This window comes from Halyomorpha halys, unplaced genomic scaffold (assembly GCF_000696795.3).
Source record: "Halyomorpha halys isolate HHAL.00 unplaced genomic scaffold, Hhal_1.1 Scaffold87.1, whole genome shotgun sequence".
Taxonomy (NCBI): Eukaryota; Metazoa; Arthropoda; class Insecta; order Hemiptera; family Pentatomidae; genus Halyomorpha; species Halyomorpha halys.
The window spans coordinates 924,532-940,335 of NW_027115705.1; the positions used below are offsets into that span (position 1 = coordinate 924,532).

General features: G+C 31.7%; 1 protein-coding gene across 1 annotated transcript in view; it reads right to left on the minus strand.

The window, feature by feature from the left end:
- trio (trio Rho guanine nucleotide exchange factor) overlaps nt 1–15,804 on the minus strand; it is a 669,473-nt gene that overhangs the window by 513,760 nt on the left and 139,909 nt on the right. The window contains exon 3 of the mRNA XM_024360812.2: nt 8,207–8,387. Coding sequence (XP_024216580.2) covers nt 8,207–8,387 — 181 coding nt within the window. The remainder of the gene's footprint in view (nt 1–8,206; nt 8,388–15,804) is intronic.

The following is a 15,804-nucleotide window of genomic DNA, read 5'->3' on the forward strand; positions in this document are numbered from 1 at the left end:
AAATCACTAAGTTTATAATAAATAAAAAACAGGGAGGTAACCAAAACAGCACACTGGACATGAGATAAGGTCCAAAGAGATAGTAAGAAATGTAGAATGATAGCTGTGCCACTGAGAAGTGAAGATGCAAAAATGGAGGACATGATTTCCCATATGAAATCATGAGGTGACTTTTATTGTATAAAATAAAATATATAAAGTAGAAGATTGGTGTTATATAGTTTTTAATATTGTTATAGGTTTTTATAGTGCATGAATATGGGACAGTGGTCCCGAAACGTTGTACAATATTAATGAATAAATAAATAATAATTTATTGAAAATTATGGAAGTAATAAACCTCAAAAAATTGACTCACCAGACTTCCTAGAGAGATAATCCAGATTATATATGATTCCGTATATAAATACGGAAAATACTCATTTCCGTATTTATATGATAAGCTTAGTAGTACAAGACCCCAAGAGGAAAAAAAAGTCAATTATTTCATCCCAATTTCTAATTACTTTAGTGAAATCTAGGTATAATTACTAGTCAAAATTGATGAGCCTGCCTGGTATAGGTATGTGAATTAAAAAGGCGGCTGTTTTAAAAATATGTAACATTTTGAGCTCTATTTCTTTAAAACTACCGACAACACTCGAAAACCTAATAGAACATCATTTAAAGTTTAGTATACTTGCTAAAATACCAGCCCTAATAGAGCTATTTACGTTAACTAGTTTTAAGTGCTTTTTAAAAAGCAACATTTCATAAAAAAATGCACTAAAAAATAGTGAAGTAAAGTTAGCGAATTTACTCTTATCTCAAAAAACCTTTTGAAGTACGAATATCTATTAGCATTTAAATAAAAACTAGTTTGATGTACTACATTAGTCAAAACTAACTAAAACTAGTATTTTATGTATTTTTAAGAGTATTGGTTTTTATATTAGCTAAAGTAAATTGATTATCATATGAAAAATTTATATTCATATGAGAATATCATAAAAACTACAACTCAACAATTTAGACTAGAAATTATACATAGTTTTCAATAAAGTAATAAAAAATTGAGGTGAAATAACTGCCTTTTTTTCTCCCTGGCTCTTGTACTATCGTAAAAAAATAACTAATTTATTGTTCTCACATGCAACATATGAAATATAGCTATAAAGTCTTTTGTCTAAATAACCAAAAAAATGCGAAAACAAAATAATTAGTTCACATAATAATAGACTTAGCGAACTCGAAGGTTCGATGCCGATACAACCAATTGCTCTCAATACACATCCGTTCAGTGAAGCCCGTCAAAACCCAAATATGCCAGGAATGCAGATAAGCCTTCTTGACGCAAAATTCCGGCCTACGCATCGGTCTATCCTACGGTTCAGTGTTTATAAATTTCAGGGATCTGTTCCTTACTTAGCCATACTGCCTTACACGCCAAATATATTCGCCACAATGCAATCTGAATTATATTTACCGAGTGCAGTTCTCTCAATTCAGCGTTATTGGCCTCCGGTTAACTCATCCTTTTTCGGACCGAATATTTTACATAACACTTTATTTTCAAAAAACCTAACTACGGTGTTCTTTCCTTAGTGTAATACGTCACGTTTATACGTTTGAGAAGCACATTACAAGGTGGAGCGATCAAGTCCTGTCGATAAGAACGGGAGTTACTTTCAATTTTTTTGTCTGGCGGTACACAGAAGTTATTAAACAAAAGTCAGGTCACCATTAACAATTTTTTTTTTTATTTTAATTAATAAACGATAGAAGTAAGTAATAATGACACATAAAAATACTACATTTAAATAACAAACAGTATTTTTTTTAATGATTATTTAATTATTAATTCAATTAACTTTTGCTTAGCCACAGCTTGGGTGCGAACATCCAGCATCCCATTTGAGATACAATTAATTTTTTTTCGCTTGTTCAATAATATCACTATACGATAAACATTTATAAGAAGAACCAGGTATAGACGTCGTGTGTTGTTCTATAATTTGATTTATAAAAATGAATATAAATACTGGAGATCAATAGCATTTCTTTTTAATTAAGAAAAAAACTCCAACTTTAATTTAAAAAAAAAGAGGACCGCTCGAGTATAAGATAATTAAATTAAGGGATAAAACGGTAGATTAAATTCAGTGAAAAGGATGACAGAGAAAAACAAAAGGGACAATTCTTACACCCTGAAAATTCCGTCAGAACATTTTACTACACCGGTTTGAATGTAAGTTTTAACTTTACTAAAATTACACTTTTTTTCATAACAGAATTACTCAAACTTCATTGGGTTTTAACAGAAAATTTAATGTTTCTTCATTTACAATTGTGATACCAGTTCAGAACATTGTATACAACAGGCACATATACGCGGTTTTCTAAGAGGAAATGTTAGTAAAAAAGGGTTAAATGATGTACCGAAGCTGTAGTAGTCAAGTGCCATAATCTTACCTTTCTGTCAGTAGTTAAAATCTGATTTTTAGTTTCATAAGAAAATCACATTTTTTCCCTGTAAAATCTAGATGTCTCTATTCTGAAATAACGACCAAATTTTAGGCAAATATTGCTTCGTTAGGCGTTCGTAGAAGCCAAAGCGAAGTAAACATATAAATACTAATAATTCTAAGAATTATAAACGAAAGATAAGACCTTAGAAATTCCATGAAAATTGCTTCATTTCATTGAGCTTTCCCTGTACACCTGAAAACCTTGCGAAGGTAATTTTATTTTGAGGAGTCCAAAAATCTTTTAAAAAATGACCATTTTTCAACTAAATATTATTTCTTTGATATAAAGTACAATTAATAATCGAAGTATAATCCATTGTCATCTACCGTCATTATCCACCTGCTAGCCAATTGCTCGATCCCACGCTAATATCATTCACTGGTATGGCAGTCAAAGACCTCTTGGACTGCAATTTCAACTTTCGCAAAATTATCAATTTTTTCCCTTGAAGGAAATGGGCCATGAATCGAAACAAGTAGTAATACGATGGTGCGAGGTTTGGACTATATGGTGGATGATGCACGTGTTGGAGCCCATGAAGTTCTTTAAACTTTTCTTTGGTACGACGTGAATTGATTGGTGAGGAGTAAGTTCGTGAGGGACCAGTCTATTGCTCTTTTTCACCTTCACCATGGAGAGTAGATGGCGACTAACAGTATCTTTCGATACACCACACTCCCTGGAAAGTTCGCGGGTACTTATGGACGGATTTGGATCAACAACTTCCTGCAGAACCTCAGTAATATCATTAATGGTCGCCCGGAACCTTTCTTCCTTTCCAACGTTGTCTCTCCACTGCTAAATCTATCAAACTAACGGAGCGTAGTGCGCTAGTGAAGGACACCTTCCCCTTCATATTTAATAATTTCACTAGTCACTTCAATGAAATAAGAAGTTTTCGAAAAAGTCGAATCTATTTAATCCCATTGGAGTTTTCCGAAAACTTTGCTTAGAGAATGCTCTAAAGGGGTTATTTATTAAGTATTAAATAGGATTAAAATATTGGCAGTCCTTTGAAATTTTTTAATTTGATAAATCGGTTATTTTTGTTTTTTGTATACACCCCCTTATTATATTTATTTTAGTTTAGCTACCTCGTACCTAGATTCCTCCTTCCCAAAATGTTTCTACAGTAGGCCATTACTACAGTTTTTGTCAAACAATTTTACTTTTTCTTATTTTTTAAGAGGTAAAGATATTAATAACATATAAGTGTTTTCACCTACACACTTCTATGTAGCCATGCAATGTAGTATTAGCAATACAACTACTGGATTCCCGTTGGAACAGTTAACAAAGACAGCCATTAAAGCCTGCGGTAGGACTAGAGTCGTTCTCATGCGTCCGTCAATCAAGGAGTCATTGTTAGAACCACTTTACCCTCCCATCCCAATCCCATCTAGATTCGCCTTACACGCCACTTGGTATTCTCAAGTCTACTGATATCCCAAACTTCATTAACGCACAATAGACTGCTCTGCCTGCTCTTGTAAGGCGTATAGAATAATTAAGCTGAAATATAACTGGCAATACCAAGAAAAATTAAAACATACTGATACAAAATTAATATCCGTATAATTTTGTTTGAAAGGTAATCGAGAAAATGTTCAAGGAATACAGTGTCTTTATTTATTCCAATTCACAAAGTGGTTCAATGAGTAAGGTTTATAAATAAAAATGTTTACTCCGTCAACCGCAACTGCCGCTTAACTGTTACTTCGATTATTCTGCACAATCGCCTGAATTCCCCAATGGTTTCATATTTCTTTAGTCAAATATTCAACGTAATAATTTATTTTGAATACATTAAGCCTCATTATTCCTTCAAGGTTATCGAATACATCTGACCAGTACAGTTGGAAGAACCTTAATGTAAATTTTAACTTACGAGGTTTTTGAATAGTAGGTATGAAGTGACTAATTTTAACTGATAAATGATAAGAGTTATAGTTGTCAACCACATTAAATAATTTTCATATTATTACCGTATTTCTTCCTTTTTTGTTCTAGTTTTTATAAAATTTATGAAATTAAAAAAAAAATCATTATTTAAAAAAAGGATATTCTGTTTAGGCATCGACTACAATTAATCTCACGCCATTTAGTTGATTTCAATTAAACTTATTTTGTAATAATGTTTTAATTAGCCCATTGGTGTTTGATATTAGTTATGAATATTTTTTTTTTTTTTAAATAAATATCTGAATCAATTGTTGGACTGGCTGTGATATATAAGAGACAAATTTTCGGTCCCTTTAACACAAGATCTGGACGACGGAGATAATATCCTTCTGTTGTCAAGGAAGAATTCTGGCACTGATCCCAATCCATGATCAACCCCCGCAGTATGGATGGTGGGCTTAGGGCTCTGGGATTATCCTAAGAGGGTGTGGTCCAGCTCCAGAAATCTGGAACAACGCGATTCATCCCTTGTATAACCTTTTTACTAACCCTAAGATTTTGGGGGAAATTTTTTTAGTAAATTTGATCAAAATTAATTAATTACGAAAATTATTATTTTTTTTTTAAATATCATCAATTTCGTGCACGTAGTACGATAAAGGATAAAACATTAATCGCTTAAGCTTCCCTGGAAAGTACTGCTTAAAAAAGTATTTGACAACACAAGTGGTTTAAAAGGATCCAAAATGTTGCTTCATCAAGGTAAAATAAATAAAAATAATAAGGAAACATAAGATGGAACAAATTGTATTCAGTTTTCCTTAATATCCACCAAAATTGATTCAAAAAATTTTGAATTTTCTCTGTCCTACAAAAACGTTTGGTTTATTTACAAGTACTTCTCAGGAACAATCAAACGTACCCATATCTATTACCACTCATAGAAGTTAGTGAAATGCACTATTAAGTAGTTTATGACGTTTATCTTCGTGGAACACAAAATATTTATTTTTTGATATTAGGATAAAAAATTTGCTTCTTGGATCTCCGGATTTACTGTAACATGAGGTTTTGTATTAGTTTAGTGAATTCCCTCTACTTTAAACGATTTTAATTAGGTTTTTTATTGTTGTATACAGTTTTTAGGACGTTGAGCCCATTATGAAAAAAAAGAGTAAACACTTTCAGTTTTTCGTTAATAAAATGAACTTCCAGGGAATGAAAGCTATACTATATATGGATATTCACTTTACCCATCGTACAGCCCGGGTCAAAATTAAATCACTTTCTGACAGAATATAAATCGCAATTTGTTTTTAATTTAAAAGCAATAAAAAATGATTTTTTGTAACTTCTGGAACAGCCGCTTTATTTTATTCCCTCTTCTTCTATGGTTTGCAGAGACATCAATTTAGATGTAACTCTAAACTGACTATAGTAATTAATTAAAGTAATTAAAAACTATTTAAAATTTAGCTACTTTATGATAAATCAGAAACACAAGCAACATAATTACGAAATAATCTAAAACTGCTAGAACAAGGAGCCACTAAATTTTAGCTATTTAAATTCAAATTCCACAAAACTAACTACAATTCTGTAATCCTATTAATGAGGAGGAAGTGGAATTCAAAATGAATGTTTTACAACAAGTGGAATTTAACAAAAGCAATTACTTGAAAGGAAGTTGTTGATAAATGCTTCGTTGAAAAACAACAATTCGCTTAAACTAAATTTGAGCTTACAAACTTTACAAAGGCCTTTAATAATAACGTTTTACGAATTCAATTAGAGAAGGTGAGTCATAAATAGTAATAATAAATACCGGTCGGTAATTTAAGGGTTCTTTTGGTCCTCCTGAAAACATAAAACTTGTCTAGAAATATTGTATCTTAAAAAGTATCGTAGAAATATCTTAATCCCCATTATTGATCAAATCACGTTAAAAAAAAAAAAAAAAAAAAAAAAAAAAAAAAATGATTTCGTCATATGTATTTGAATCATATCCCAAAAATGAGGAAATATAACTAGTGGAATTTTTTAAATATCCATATATCGATTAAATGTCTAACTTCCACTAAAAACGTTGAGAGTTTGTGCTTTTGAGCGAACGGAAAGAGTGTAAGGCAACATCTGAGATCCTGGATTTCAGTCATTAATTATTATTTTACAGAAACATTTCGGTGTGGAAACAATTAAAAGTAAAGTAAACAAGATATACTACAAAGTTACAAGACCTGTGTTTAATTGAATAAATAAAAAATATTTGGGGTGCATTAAATACCACCGCATTAATTCTGTTTGTAAATTCTACCTAGGCCGGCTAAAGTTCAATTTTATTTTATTTTTTTCAAGTTCCTCCAAAATTATATTAATAGTAATAATAATAATGAAGGCCTCACGAACCCCGAAGTCGGCATCGAACTTACCACCAATTGCTACATGCATCCTTCCAGAGACGCCCCTCCAAACAATAATTCTCTTGTTTTTGATAATATTTACAATAATTCAAATCGATTAAACATTGTTTTGTATGATATCAAATAGGACCATGGAAACATTTTTTTTTTTTTTTTTTATTTAAATAAGTTTAAACCGGGACACTCGGCAACCAAATCTGCAAGAAACATTACCACGGCGTTCGAGGTAGTGTTGTAACGAACGAACAATTTGCCAGTGGTTTGAAAAATGTTTAACTGGTGACACAGTTTTGGATGACTAACCCAGAAGAAGACTTCCACCTGCAATAGATGACGATGAACCATCTCTTCAGAAATGCGGACAACTTCCTTAAGGTATAATTTTTGCAAATGATTTGCAGGTCAGAAACACATTTCTAACTTCATTTTTCAACAAAACACCGAATTTTTCAATCTGGGATTGAAAAGTTGACAACACGTAGGGGAAATGTGTAGAAAATGAGGTTAAATATTTTGCCTTCATGAAGTTGTTCTAAATAACTTTAACTGTGTAAGATACCTAAACTGTCATTTCGTATGGAATAAACCAATAATATAGATTAAGATGATCCTTGGTAATATTTCATAGTAAAGTTAACTAGTAGATGTTTTACAGAAAATATTCCGTTATTAAAGCTAAGCCACACTAAAGGGAGTCGTAAAACAAGGCGTTTTTGCAGAAGGATTTCCAAAAATGTAATTTACAAAGGAAACCCTTTTTTTTTTATTTATTACCAGATCGGCTCCGTAGGCCTTACATTAATATAACAGTTACATTTTTTTTTTTTTAAACAGTTGATTATGGGGGGAGGGTGGTATAGTCTTGTACAAAACCCTAACTAGATACAACGTTATAATTGGAAAAAAATCATAATAAAATAAATATATAAAAATAATAATTCTTAATACAAGAGAAAAGTAAAGTTAATAAAAACATTCGTAGACTTAACAAAACAAACAATTGTCCTCTAATGGTAAAAAAAAAACAAGTTAATTTGAAAAATGTACGAAGAGAGAATAAATAAAATAGAAGTTATGACAATAATAGAATTGATAATTTGATGTCCTGCAGGAGCGTTTAGGTAGAGGTTGGGTTTCCCAGGTTGTAGGTCACAGCTGCTCCTGTGTGGAACTTCATGAATCGTTTTTTGATGCAATCCTCCATTGATTTCATTTGCAATTCCCGACGCAATTGGTTATAAACGAAACCCATCTAAGTTGCCACACTACGAGGTGTTAGCCCACGATAGCAAGTACGATCCCTGTTTTTCCACCTCACTTCCACGTACTCAATATACTATTGCTAAGTAATTAAATATTAAATACACATTACTCACCCTGGTATGGAGATGAGGTAGTGGAGGAGGCGCCTGTAGTCGTCGGGCTTGACCCTGTCCCTGCGGGGGGTGGCCGGGAAGGTGAGGACGGGACCGCCACGGCGATCCCTGCCCCCGGTCAGCACGGCCACCCGCTCCTGTAGCCAGCTCAGCACCTCGCGGCAACCCTCCATCTTCACCCCTGTGGGAAAACAAAATAAAATCATTAGTACGAAATAAAATAATATTAATATAATACACGTTAAAAAAGATCAGATTGGGCAATAATGTTAACATTCCTTTAGGCACAATCTGTAACCTATATTTATTTTTCCCCTCTTAAAAACAGAAGCCTAACACAGTCAAAAATCTATTATAAGTTAAGGTTGAGCAATCGAATTTTCGAGATATGACTTCTTCATTTTATTTTGTTATTTTATATTTTTCATTGTTTGTCATAATGTTCAATTTGTAGATTCCATTTATTTATTTAATTTTTTCAATTTTTAGACACTATTTACATACCTTATATTATAATCTTCTTACCTACATGATATTATATTTCATCTGTCACTGTTTTCAATTTACTACCATACAATTCCACAAATATCAATCAATAAAATTTTGTACTATTCAATTATCAATTATCATTTTATATCATTTATGATTTAATTCAATATTTTATATAATTCTAAATTTGTTTGTATACTATTCCTTTTCAATTGTATGTTACTCTAAATGTTGTTGTTATCTCTTTTGTTCTATAGCCCTGATGAAGACCTGAAACTCAGGTCGAAACGTCGGCATAAAATAAATAAATATGGTTTTGTTTATTTATGTTGTTCTTTGCTGACCGCACCCCCCGACAAACTTCTTCAAGCATTAATCTACGGTCAACTATCTACACCTCTTTAGAGATATTAGATTTTGTGAATTACTAAAATTTCCATGAGGTAGGTTTAAGGTTCAAAAATCCTTAGCAGCTTTGATTGCTCCTCAAACAGTTCGGAAGAGTAAGTAGTTCACTCTAGGAAAACAATGACGGTCTAATTTTGAAGTGTTAAGTGAGAGGTTACTTACAATAACCTAGGGGAAAAACTTTATTCAAAAACAACAAAGATGTGAGGGCTACAAACAACTTCATGGGTCTACATATACAACATATAGGCATAACATGTAAACAATATATAACAATAATATATGACTTTTTTTTCTGGTTCTTTTTCATTATTTTTTTTTCTTTCTATATTTTATTAATTTTTTTTTAATTACTCTTTTTTCTCTTTCTTCCATTTCTATTTTTTTTTTCTATATTTTCTCTTTTTTCCTTTCTTTATTACTCCCCTCTTTAACATCAATAAAACACACCTACAATACAAAATATAACTAATATTCATTTTGAATAAATAGAATATAAACTCATATCATATATGTCATATAATTGATAAGAGTAGCGATAGATAGATACATAAATATACAAAAAAAAATAAAGATATAAAAAAATAACAAATATATGTAAATATATTAAAAATGTATATAAAAATAAAATATTTAATAATAAACACAGGCATCAAGTATAATTATAATTGAATTTTGCAGAAACTAAGAGTTACGGAGTCTTATGACCTTCAATAGTCGACTAATAGTGTCCAAGGGTTCCTCCTACCATAATTTTCATCTTGAGTTATGAATATGATAATCAGACCAATGTGGACATATGGAATTGAGCTCTGGGGCTCTACCAAAGTATCAAATTCCTCTCGCATACAATCCAAAATCCTACGTAAAATCCTTGATGCTCCTTATTTCAAATAAACTCATCCACAAAGACCCTAACATCCCATTCGTTACAGATTTGGCCCAAAACAGATATGCGTCTTTTCATTCCAAACTCCTTACCAACCCTAATTCATTAGTTCTTAATTTTTCATCCTTAACAATCCCTGATAATACTCCGAGGCGTCTGGAAAGAAGGTGGGACCTTCTAATTTAAATTAATGCTTGAAGTACCACCAATAGATCGTTCCTTCCCAAGATTGTCAAGTGTATATGAAACATACAACATATTTACTTATTGTATTATTTTGTACATTTGTAAATTACATTAAATAAATAAAAAAAAAAAAAAAGATTTTTGATATATTGCATTTTTCACCCACTTTTAGGAGTAAAAAAGTTTTGATCTTGAAGGGACCACCCTTCCTAAGATTTTCAAGTGTAAATGAAACATTCCACATATCTACTTACTCATTGACCTAATAATACATATTCTAACTGTTATGGTCATAAATTTTTTTAAATTATTCAATTTCATCGTGAGTTTTTGCAGGAAATTTGTTGAAAGGCCTTTCCCAACCGCCCATTAATATTTTAGAAATTCAGAACCTGTTGTTCTGTCATAAAAACCCAATACCTAAGGGTTAAGGTCTCCGTAATGATTTGACAATATTGGAGGGGGCAGCAAGCCCAATCGTACAAGTTCATCCATCTCACATAGCCGTTGAAGAACCAGAATCTCAAACTTGTGCAAGAAACAAAATATAGAAATTAAATTATTTAACTTCCAGAATGGTGCTCTATTTCATTGGCACACTTTAAAACATACAGATCGCCTATGATTACTTTGGCTTTAAAACTAAAACCTTGAGTAAAGATGTCATGAAAAGTAAACCACCAGGGCACTTATAAATGCACCCTTGCTGATCACGGAAAAAGATATGAAGAGATCAAGTGTCGTGTACTCCACAAAGCAACAAAGAGACTCCCATAGAAAATGGACCTGGTCATGGAAATTGCAAAACACGCATCTTTACACCTAAAAAGAATAACAAAAAAGGATTGTAAAGTCTTGTAGATAGTGGTCTTTTGGAAGTTGGAATAAATTATTGTTTAGGATGTACACAACAACAACATTAAAGGTTATGTTAAACCTTGTTAAGATAACCTTAAATTTGGGACGGTTGTGTTGAAAAACAGAGTGTCAGAGATACTTATGCTACCGAGATCATTTCCAGATGAGCGCTGAGGACATTGACAGTTTCAACATGATGAGACGGAGCAGCTGATTACCGGTGGGGCTATGAGCAACTGCTCTTCCTTAATTAACTCTAGCCACTGTCAGCCTAAATGAAGCATTGATCTCGACTACTCCCAATACCGGAGGACTCTGCAGTAGCTACCTGTCTCGCTCCATAACTTCATTCCTACTCAATTTAAATTTATATTTCGCACTTTGAAAGTTTATTAAATTAAATTAGATTTATTATTTAGGAAAATTCTTTAATTAAAAAAATATATATATTACATTTACGATAACAACAGCGCTTGAATACAATATTTTAAAAAAAATTAATTTATTGATATTTACAACTGTACATAAATACAACAAGTAAATTTGAGGAAATCATAATGGTATGGTACAAGCATTTAGAGAAACTACCCATTGGTAGCACTCTAAAAACATTTTTACAATAAAAGTTCTCGAGGCCATCTTCTTTTCAGACGCCTCGGAGGATTGTCCGGAATAAAAGAGGAAGCAAGATTAGAAACTAATGGGTTTGACAGTTTGTAATGGAAGGATTGATATCTGGTTCGGGCTAGATCGGTTACAAATGGAACATTAAGGTCTTTGTGGATGATTTTATTTGTGACAAAGTAGGGAGAATTTAGGATTTACCAAAAGGGTTTCAGTAAGTATGTGTATGTGCGTAATTTTTGTCTCGTTGTTTCGCCAGGGTAGTGAGCACAATAGATTTAGTTTTAGATTTATTTATTTTTTTAATGAATTGTTTAGTTTGAATTAGTGTCGAGACTGATCTAGTAGGGCTGTGTTCAGACTGTGTCTGCGATTGAGTAATACAGCTTCAGAATAGGTAGGCACCGAATGATAAAACTCCTGAAACACCTGGTTCTCACAATTCTTATTTTATAAGATAAATTTCTATTAAATATTTTTCAGGGTTATAATGTTACATTATATATATTATTCAAGAACAAATTCAGCCTGTTTTCACTTCTCAAATTCTTTATTACAGAGGACGTCTTGACGTATAACCAGCTTATTTTCAACCTTTTTATCTTCCTACGTTATGTATTCTCAACTTCGTTTCACTTATTTATAACAATGTGTCGTTTCTTCCAGCATAAATAATTAAGGTGTGGGTATGAAAAAAACTATTTGAAATAAAAAACAATTATATTTCTGTTTATAATATTATTTAGTTTTTAAATATAATTTCTTTTTTCCATTACTTAAAGGGAAATGTACATAAATTGTTATATATTTTTTTTGTATATTCAATAAAGAAAAATGTAGATAAATTTGTTATTGGTTACTTTGGCCCTTCTTCTATTATACATAACATTGGGATGCACATGAACCATCTTTGCTAAGGCTCTTCTGGGATTATAATCCTAACTAAACAACGAATTTTATCTTCGTTTTTAATATTGTATTCAAACTGCAGGTCGATTTCGACTATTACAGCACTTATTTACACAAGACTGATTTACATAACAATTATAAGGCCTATCTGATGGTTAAGTTTAATTATTATAAAGATAAAGATCTAATTTATATCAATTAAATATTTATTGTTTATTTATTCATTGACATTTACAACTGTATATAAAAAAAAACAAGTAAATTTGAAATAAGATCATAATTGTATGATACAGCATGTAGAGAAACTACCCATTGGTAGCACTCTAAAAAATCTTTACAATATAAGGTCATGAGGCCATCTTCTTTTCAGGCGCCTCGGGGGGATTGCCAGGAATGGAAGAGGAAGCAAGGTTAGTAACTAGTAGGTTTCGGTGGTTAGGAAGTTTATAATGGAAGGAATGATATCGGGTTCGGGCTATATCCGTTACATAAGGAACATTTAGGTCTTTATGGATGGTTTTATTAGTAACAAAGAAAGGAACTTTGAGAATTTTACGAAGGATTGGATCCGAGAGGAAATCGAAGATTTAGTGGACCCCAAAGCTCAACGCCGTATGTCCAGACATACTCAGTAAATAATTGAAAACAGTCTGTAATGTCTTTCACCTGTGAATTTATTTGTTTTTCCAATTCACAAGAAAGTTTGGTAATAAAAAAGTATCAATAGAAAAATTTGTATTTTTAATTTTATATAATTAGAAAATATAGCATATTTTATTAATTTTTTTGAATTAGTAGTTATGAGACGTTCAATTTTTTTTTGCGATGTGCCTATATCTATAACTTTATTTAATTACTTATCACAAGCACAAGTTATGAAGAAGTATACACTATTAATCCCGTCACAAGTAATTCTCAAAACAGATTAAGACCAAACTTTTCTGTAGGAGGCCTTAAAACGATTATACACCATAAAGAGTAGGTGATGCAAACAACTAATAATAATGAAAGGCCAAGGGTACTCAAAGTTTCAATGCCGATACCACCAATGACGTTCACACATTTATCCAACAACACTCAACCAAACCCAAATCCACAAAATCAATCATATATTCTAGTAATATATGAATGTCATGTTTTGAACCCGAAGCAAACTTCATTAAACATTTCGGTCATGCACATTTGGTCTAGATTTCTTTGATATTCCCAGTTCAATCAAAATACTATACAGATTGATGCAGTCCATTGAATCGAAAGCCTTTTTGAAATCAAGTGGATGAATTTTAACACCGTTTTATTTTAATATCTACTGTAATATTTGCAGTAGTAAAAACTTTGATACATCCTCTAAAGATTCCGCCTAAAACCATATTACTAGTATCCGAATTATTTTCTCTGCACATTCCGTAATTCGACTAGTTAAGATTATTTATTAACAGAAGTCTAATAAGTAAGTATTAAGTAACACATATTAGTTTATCTATGATAAATATAATTATCCATTATATCGTAGATCCACAACGAATTTCTTCAGAAATAATTACCTAAACAGATAAAGACAAACATTTCTGTAAGTGGCCTTAAAACTGGAATAAACTTCGAAGAGACCAGTGACGTATACAACTAAGATAACACCATTACGGCAACAAATCTCTACTTGTCATGGAACTAACAAGACGACCTCAGGCTGGCAGAGGGTAGACGAGCAGGGATTATTTTCTTTGTTAGGGCAGTTATTAATAACCTGGGAAGTCTGTTGAGCGAATCACCGTCCCTAACAGGAAACCACCTAACCGGTTGTTGGGATGTGCACCGGTGCAGTCTGGGTCAGTCCCAATTAGCTTCTTGTCCGCCGAGAATTAGCTAACTCCTCTGTCTTCGGATGGAACAAGCCCTTTAATTGCTCAAGGCCTCTTTACTCAGTCCCTTCTTGTACCCTCCTAATGACGTCTATTCAATGATCCGTCCTCGCTTTCAGAATATCTCACAGCTCCTTAACAAATATATTGAAGAAAGAAAAAAAAGTTAATTTAATCAGTCTATCACTAATTCTATATATAACTATATAAATTCTCCAAAATTATTTGAGGTGCATCGTACTATGTTCGCCCAAATGTAGGTTGAGGTTTATTTCGAAAATACTCTCTGGTAAAAAGATCGACTTACATATGGATTCGATCTTGAGAAATTTCAGTTTTGAAAAACGGTTCATACTCATATTTACAAAGGAATAGAGTCAATTCAATGCTTATATGGATTTATTAGTTTATATGAATAATAAATAACTTGTTACATAACACATAAGGGTATAAATTTATATAAAGGCAATATATATAAATTTATATATGAAGCCTCAGCGAACTCGATTCTAATACCATTAATCACTTTCCAAACACATCTGTCCGAATCTAAATTTACTAAATCAGTTTTGACGGAACCATCGCACCTACGCTTCGGGCTACCTCTCTAACGTTTACCCGATCCTTCAATATTGATTAACATTTTAATGATCCGTATATAACATGGTCTTACAATATCACACGCATATCTTATTCACGACAATGCTATAACAGAAATTAGATGAAACAAACGTGTTCATTTCTTCCCAAAAAAATTTTGGTCATTTTGGTTCTTACTACAAATGTGAAAGATAACGCAATAAAACAATTTATTGTAAAAAGAATCAAGGATGATACGTCAAATACTAAAGGTTTGTTTAAACTTAAAGTTGAGAACGAAAACGAAAGTTATACATAAAAGAATACAGAAAAATATCTGACGTAAATGGAACAGAGATTCATCATTTAAGAATATTTAAAAAAAAAAAATAAAATAAATATAACTAAAAAAACTTCATCATATTTCTATGATATAATGTACCTATCCTACCTAAAGTGGCTTTACACTTCATCTCTTATAGGGGACTTAACGAAGTTTATAGACATTATAAGTAATAAATTGTTAATTTATTATCACAAATTTCAGTGAGAGAAAAAGTAATATTAATCATCAATATTTTTTTTTCAAAAAGAATCAGGGATTGATAGTATCGGCATCGAACCTTTGGGCTCCCAAAGCCTCTTGTTATGGTAAACTATAATTATTGTATACCTCAGTCAAATAATTTTGATTAAAAACTAAATCTAAAAGGTTTTGCCTATAAAAAAACTTCCATAAGCGACCGTTATTACCTCTTAGATCTTTAAATATGATCGAAGTTTCGAAGTCAATTTAT